Below are 8,314 nucleotides of genomic sequence, written 5' to 3' on the forward strand. Positions count from 1 at the left end.
TGAAACATTTATGAGATTATTTATGTATATTATTTAATTATAAATAGTTAAGTTAATAAAAAAAATCTAGTATGACAAAAAAATAAACTAAGAGCCTTTTCTCAACAAAGAAAATGGTATTTTTTTCCTAACAAAAAAAAATCCCTCACTTGGTTAGTGTAATTGGTTGAGAAGAAATAATTGATTTATACGAAAGTAAATGCGGTCAATCACGGTTTGTCACATAAATAAAATAATACTACCTAAAATGGTTAATTGATATGATACAATTTCAAGAATTTCTTTTTTGTATTTTTTTCGTTTTTATCAATATTTTATTAATTAATTGAAAATGAAAGGTGCATGAAATGTCTAAACATGATGGAAATTAGGTGTGGCAGAGCAAGATTCAATCATGGAAACCCCATGTATTGGATAATGGAGCCAGATAGAGCGAAGGTGTTTTGCAATTGCAAATACTAATAAGACGTAAGAACTAGTCGTTAACCCGTGCGACGCATGGAAAAAATATTGCATTTGAAGAAGTAAAGCCTTTTCCTTTTTTATTGTACATTAGGATATTAATCTCAAAATTTCCTATCCTTGATATGAAACATTAAATTACATAATGAAAAAAAAAACTTAAATTAAAATTAAAATTAAGATTCCAATTCTTAACATCCTCAATTGTCCAATGAATGTATGAAACACAAATTTAAAAAACTTCAACACTAACAAGGTAAGAACTAGTCGTTAACCCGTGCGACGCATGGAAAAAATATTGCATTTGAAGAAGTAAAGCCTTTTCCTTTTTTATTGTACATTAGGATATTAATCTCAAAATTTTCTATCCTTGATATGAAACATTAAATTGCATAATGAAAAAAAAAAAAACTTAAATTAAAATTAAAATTAAGATTTCAATTCTTAACATCCTCAATTGTCCAATAAATGTATGAAACACAAATTTAAAGAACTGCTTAAGCAATATTTCAAATAAATTAAAAGACAACTTTAAAATATTCTTTGTATCTTTTTCCTTTGTTGTTTTGTAGTAGTCATTGAATAACTCCTTTTGTTTTCCTTGATTACAGATGTTGGTGTGAGTTGTACATTGTTTTCAACGTCAATTTTTGAAACTTTGTAGAATCACCACATAGGTAATACCTCCCTTCATACCAAATACAATTGAGAGTTGCCACTAAATTTGTGAGCTAAAGTAAAAACTTCAATCCAACACAAAGAGGAGAGTCCTAGTAGTCTAATAATTATTGATTTTGAATATGAAGGAAACAATGTCAAAAGGAATTCAAATTGAGACCATCCAAGGCAATAAATGTATTCAATATGTTCTACCTATTCACTGAGAAATTTAAACAAATACAAAGATAACCTGTACGGGCACCACCCTCCTTCAAGCCCACTCACCCAGAGGCCCACGAATGTAATAACACGTGTGAGAATCTAACACTGATCACACGTGGAAGCACTCACGGCATGGCCGGCGAGGGTGGAGTATCACTCGGCAGCACTTAGGGGGTACCACCGCCAAGCACAGAACCTCCTGGCGGAGCAGGTTCCAACACTACTATCCTCTTATCCCATACATCACCAAACGTCCACTTAAGTGAAATGGTATTGGACCTTCACTCTGTTGCCTAGGGAATACCCCTGTCGAGCATCAGTTCCAGCGGTGAAGTTAGTTCCAATGCCACTGCCTCCCTCTCCCACTCACAGTTAAAGACTCCACTAAGGAGATACATTATTAGACCTTTCCATCCACCCACCAGGATAATGATCATGACTATTCCACTAACTTTGGCTATAAATAGGCAAGAAAGCTTCAATAGAGGGGGCTGGCAAATCCGGAGAAGGGGGATTAGAGCAAGAGATCATCCTGGAAGAAGGTGGATAGAAATTAGGGTAACAAGGGAAATTGGGATACTGTGTTCGCTGAGCATAGCCTCACCCGTTGTAGGAAATCCAAAAGCCCACCATACAAATAAATTGTGAGCCCAAATACCTCTCAGGCCTAATAACCACATCTGGGTACGCACATAACCAATAAAAAGTTATTTTTAAAAACAACGCAGAAAGTTATTATAAACAATGTAGATTTAATTGAATAGTGCAGTATAGTGTAGATTTTTATGAAACAGTGCACTGTAGATTTTATGAAACAGTGTAGGGCAGATTTTGGTTGTAAAAAAAAGAGCAGATTTTAGATGTGTAACAATGCAAATTTTATGTAGAAAAATACCGTTTTGAAGAAGAAATATTTTTAACAAATTGGATCCATATACCAAAGGCGTAAATACATTTTTGGTCCCTACATTTTGGGGTCATTTCTATTTTGGTCCCTACATTTTCATTTCATCACTTTTAGTCCCTAAATTAATTAACGCGTTCCATTTTGGTCTTTACCATTACTCACTTAACAGAAATTGCAGATGTGGCAAGCGGTGTCCACTGTTGGCACATTAAATGCTGACGTAGTCAATAAAATACTATTAAAAATGCCACATTAGCTTATAAATTAAAAAAAAATTATTTATTTATTTTAACTAAATAAAAAAATTAAAAAGAAATTGTTTAAAAAAGAAATTAAATTAATTAAATTTAAAAAAATTCTTTACATTATGTTCTTCCTAGTCATCGTGAGTTATTTCTCAAAATCAAGAACATGATAACATGAAACACCCAAAATCAAAAGGCACAAAAATCCAACACACCCACAAAAAACCAAATTCTCTATCACCAATCCAAACCAAAACCAATCCATTACAAAACCCACCACCACAGCGCCTCCGCAAAGAGGAAGAGAGAAGGGAAATTGCAAACCCACCACCACGGCGCCGGATTTGAGCAGAGGAGATTGAAATGTCACCGGACGTCGTCAGATCTGAGCGGAGGAGAGTGATCGAAACACACACCCATAACAATGGTGGTGACAAACATGAAATCAGAGACAATGGCTCTGATGCACGAGGAGCGCCTTGGAGGCCGAGATGAACGCCATCATCGACCAAAATTGTATATTGTTTTTCTTGGCACCCAAACACTTATTTAGGGTTTCTTTCTTGATTAATCTATTAAAGATTTGATTTTTGTAATAATGTGAAAAAAAAAAAAAAAAAAACCCAGATAGGGTGCGTGTTGATTGGATCTCTGGGAGCATTGTACAATGGGGTTTTGCTGATAAATCTGGGGATAGCATTGTTCGCTTTGGTGGCCATTGAGAGTAGCAATCAAAAACTTGGGCGTACCTATGCTGTTCTTCTCTTCTGTGCTCTCCTTCTCAATGTTTTTTGGTTCATCCTCTTCACTCACGATATTTGGTCTCTCCTTTCTTTTTCTTTTTTTTTTCTTACCCATTTTTCATTTTCTACTGCATTGCAATTTTCATTTTTGTTTATGTATATATTGTCCATGCACTGACTGGGAAGAACATAATGTAAATATTTTTTTTTAATTTAATTTCTTTTTTAAACAATTTGTTTTTAATTTTTTATTTAGTTAAAATAAATAAATAATTTTTTTCAATTTATAAGCTGAAGTGGCATTTTTAATATTATTTTATTGGCCACGTCAGCATTTAATGTGCCAGCAGTAGACGTCGTTTGCCACATTAGCAATTTTTGTTAAGTGAGTAACGGTAAGGACCAAAATGAAACGCGTTAATTGATTTAGGGACTAAAAGTAGTGAAATGAAAATGTAGGGACTAAAATAGAAATGACCTTAAAATGTAGGGACCAAAAGTGCATTTACGCCTATACCAAATTTTATTCACTGAAAAATTTAAATAGACCATAGAGAACAAACACAAAGATTTCTAAGACAAAACCTTCAAACTCATATTGTTCATTTTATAGAACTTGGCATAATGATAAAGAATTCTTGCCATAGATTCATAGAGTGGGCGCATAGCACATAGCTAACATTATTATTTTTTTGCTAGCTAACTTTGCATAACTTTATTATTGTTCTACTATAATTAAAAGACTTCTTATTTAACCATACAAACATTAAAAAGACTTCTTACTAATGCAGGTCACTCACTTCTTTGTAATTAACAGATCTATTAAAATCTATATAAAAAAGAGACCTACTAGACAATGCATAGTGTGACATAAGTAAATGCATTTCTAATAGCTCTCTTTTTTATTCTAAAAAAAGTTTTTCATAGTACACGAATTTGGCCTCTTGGAATGATGAAACTTCTAGTAGGTTTTTATTTTTTTTTTTTTTTTTAATATTCTAGAATATATAGACTAAGAACATTTCTTTTTTATTCAATAGTTGAAATGAGGAATTTGAACACTAGCGAAAATGGGCAAATGCCCATTTCACAAAAAAAAAGGGCAAATGCCCCATTTCTCAAACTAATTAGGGAAATAACCGTCTTTTGAAATTCGATTTTCTCAAAATCGAGTATCAAAAAAAAATATTCTAGAGCCCTATAGCGACGTTTTAAGGAGCATATAGTGACGTTTTAAGAATCTATAGCGGCGTTTTGTAACTCGACCTCCATGAAATCAAGTTACATGCAAGTTTTTCTTTTTCTTTTTTAACCTATAACTCGACTTCATGGAGTTCGAGTTACAAAACGCATATATAGGTTTTTAAAAACGTCACTATAGGCTCCTTAAAACGTCGCTATAGGGCTTAACTCGATTTTGAGAAAATCGAGTTTCAAAAGATGAGCATTTTCCTAATTAGTTTGGAAAATGGGGCAACATGCTTTTTTTTTTTTTTGCGAAAAGGGCAAAAGCCCATTTTGGCCTTTGAACACTATATGTCTTTGTTAGAAACATATATAGATGTCAACTATTTGATCTATAAGACTATAAACTGGACCAAATATAATTAAATTAATTAAGACAATTTAGGGTAGAAAAGAGGAAGAAGGAATAACAGATGGAAAATATTATACATGATTTCATCAAAGTTGATCTCTTAAAGTAGAAGAAAAAATAAATTACAGAACAACTTTAAAGTTTTACAAATTCATGAGGTAGAGGGAGAATTTGTGTCATGATAAAATAAAGAAATACGAATGAAAAAGACAACAAAAACCAAAACAATAATTACCTTACTATAATTATTAGTTAGAATATACGAAGATGATTGCAAAGTGAAAGTGTTTATTTAGACCTATAATACACCAAATGGGTCGTGAGCGGAGCGATGTGGGTCATAGAGCAGAAAATTATTTACATCTATCATGCTAGTTCTTCAAAGAATATTCGTATTTATATGATTGCTTCTTAATTTGAATCGCTTCTTATTTGGGGGCGGAAAATGGCTTATTAAGAAGAGATGGCCTTCATTCTGCAAGTTATATTAGACATTCATTATATCAAGCTTTCTCTAGAATGTAAGTGAATGTCAAATGAGATGCGAATCTTGATGTATAAACAAAACTTGATTTTTTTTTTATTAACTCAGTATTACAATGGGGAAGAAGGAGTTGAATCATCAATCATAGATATTTTCATTCGAAAAATACAAAAAGTACCAACTAATTGAGTTACATTAGTTGGTTAGACACTCAAATATATAGGAGTAAATTATGTCAAAATGAAAAATATTACGGAAAGCATAAAGAGAAAGTCTCTTAATATATTCCAAAATTGCATACTATTGGGTTTGGACGACATTGCCAAGTACCCAGTACAAGCTTATTTTCTAGGAAAAAACATAAAGATGTACTAGCGATAGAAATCAACTAGTAATAGTAAACTACAGAATGTTAGTGACTTTCTAAAAATTAAACCTTCCCTGAAAATTTTGGCCATATTGCCAATTACGAGGTACAACATTATCGAATTGTAGCATCTTCCCATCACTAGTGGTCACTTGGAATGACAAGGTTAGACCAATTAATTTTGTGTCGGTCTGCCAATTTTGACCCCAATTGCGAGTCATTTGAATCCAATTGGTATTAGGGCCTTTAATTTTGACATTAGAAATATCACCAGCACCTCCAACATTGTACACCAATACAAGCAACCAATTTAGATTTCCCTTCAACTCAAACCTAACTCCTCCTTGCTTAATGCATGGGACGCGGCGATACTTAACAGGGATGACCCCAGCTTTATATTGTGCAATTTTTGTGAACATAGGCATGGACAAGTCAAAGTGTCTTTGTGGGGGATTGCACCAAAGGTCTTGAGTCTTACTATAGTTAGCAGGGCAGAAATTGGTAGCAGTGATTTTGATAGTGCCAGCATTTTTTATGCACCATTGTGGATCATTGACACACTGGAGCTCAAAACAAGCGCCACAAGTGAGTCCGTTGTTGAAGAGTGCAGAGCTTAGGGCTGCTGTACTAAGGCCGTATCCTTGATCAAAAAGATTACCATACCCACAAGCTCCCTCTGTCGCATATTTTTTCAAGTTAGAAATCATAATTTTGACAAGTAATACTCATAACTCATCAATATTGAAAATTTTGAACTTTTTGAAACAATATTGAAGATATAGAGATTAAAATGAAACACTTGAAATTATTAAAATAAATATCGAATGTTGATGACAAAATCTGCAACTTATCAAAAAAAAAATTAACATGACTTTATTTATAATGTGAAGAACAATTAAGAAGAGTTAGTATGCCGTAGTAAAAGAAACTAGAAGGCTATGACTTTGTCACATGCAACACACAAAATAAATAATAAAATTGTACGCTATCATTAATTAAAAACTTAGAACTACAACTACAGTCTATCATTTCTCCAACACTAGCTATGAAAATATAATTATACTTACGCATGGTTTCGCTACCAGTCATGTCACCATAGAATGTTGCATGTGCATCGTACCAATTATTATCTATTTCCCCATCAATGGCGATTCTCTTGCTCATGGTTATCACAAAAAGAGTCATGAATATTATGCATGAAAACAAGCTTTGAGACCTGGCCATGACTATATGAAAGAGTTAGAGACAGAGAGATAAAATATTGAGAAAGAGAGACTACTGCATCCTTAAGATAGGTCAAGAAGATGGTAATTATAGGTGGAAAAGGGAAACAATTAAGGTAAAATAATATGACTTTGATTCTGATAGTAATTCAACTGCAAGAATGGTGGGAATTAATAGTACGGACTTTATATGACTGAAAAAAAAATTAGCTAGAGGGATAATTTTTAATAACCATGAAATTAATCAGGCTAGCTAGAAAAGATCGAGCCGCAAATGGTAAAGAAGTAAAGGTGGAAATGAAAAGAAAAAAAAAAGGAGAATTTCCATTACAGCACACAAATTTGGCAAATATATAGAGGAGAAGGCTGTTTAGTCTAATTTGCTTATATATTTTCTTCTTTTTTGGTAATTATTTTGCTTATATATCTATATTTATAAATAGATACATAACATATAAAAGTCAAAGTTGAGAATAAGTTTGATTTTGAAACCCTAGAATTCCTTAACTTATGCCGAGTGGCATAGCTAACTTTTTGAAAAATTCTGAAATGCAATAAAAATAAAATAAAAATAAAAAACTAAAACTAAAACCTTTTTTTTTAGAGAGTTTTAGTATACAGCACCCCTTCTGATGATATCTATTATCATCAGACCAAGAATTAAAGGAGGAAATAAAATGAAAAGAAAAGAAAAGGAGAATTTCCATTACACCACACAAATTTGACAAATACATACAGGAGAAGGCTGTGTAGTCTAATTTGCTTATATATCTTCTTCTTTTTTTGGTAATTAATTTGCTTATATATCCATATTTATATATAGATACATATAACATATAAAAGTCAAAGTTGAGAATAAGTTTGATTTTGAAACCCTAGAATTCCTTAACTTATGCCGAGTGACATAGCTAACTTTCTAAAAATTGTGAAATGTACACTCTGTTTGTTTCAATGTAAAATATTTTCAAGAAAATATTTTTCAATTTTACGGTGTTTGTTTTGCAGTAAAATATTTGGTCAAAAATAAAATATTTTCAGTTAACTAATCAACCTAAGCAAATTTATGTAAAATATTTTATACTTAAAATTTTGGTAAAACATTTTACATTTGCTTACTCCCTCACACCCCGATACTCATCACCCTACAACACTCCAACAGTCACTTAAAGCTCAAACTCTCCAAGATCAAATTTCTCTCCAAAAACCCAGCCACCTCTGGTCCCCTCTCTCACCAATCACTGGGTCCAAGGTTTGAGGCACCACCGGCCAACTGCAACTTCCGTCAGCGCCTCCCATCGTTGGATCTGTCTCCCTTCTCTCATACCCATCTCGCGTAGAAAAAGAAAGTCACGAGGAGGGCTTCTTGGTGGGGAGCTGTGATGCCAGTAGTGGTCAATGAAGCTT

At 32.8% G+C, this 8,314-nt stretch overlaps 1 protein-coding gene across 1 annotated transcript; it reads right to left on the minus strand.

Annotated features, from left to right (window-relative positions):
- Positions 1-5,743: 5,743 nt before the first annotated feature.
- On the minus strand, positions 5,744-6,851 carry LOC142631362 (expansin-A22-like). Its single transcript, XM_075805504.1, has 2 exons — positions 6,755-6,851; positions 5,744-6,363 (listed from the first exon to the last, which is right to left on the minus strand). The coding sequence occupies exons 1-2, from the start codon at positions 6,849-6,851 to the stop codon at positions 5,744-5,746; spliced, it is 717 nt and encodes a 238-aa protein (XP_075661619.1).
- Between the last annotated feature and the right edge of the window lie 1,463 nt (positions 6,852-8,314).

The sequence above is a fragment of the Castanea sativa genome, chromosome 1, assembly GCF_040712315.1.
Source record: "Castanea sativa cultivar Marrone di Chiusa Pesio chromosome 1, ASM4071231v1".
In the NCBI taxonomy this organism is placed as follows: domain Eukaryota; kingdom Viridiplantae; phylum Streptophyta; class Magnoliopsida; order Fagales; family Fagaceae; genus Castanea; species Castanea sativa.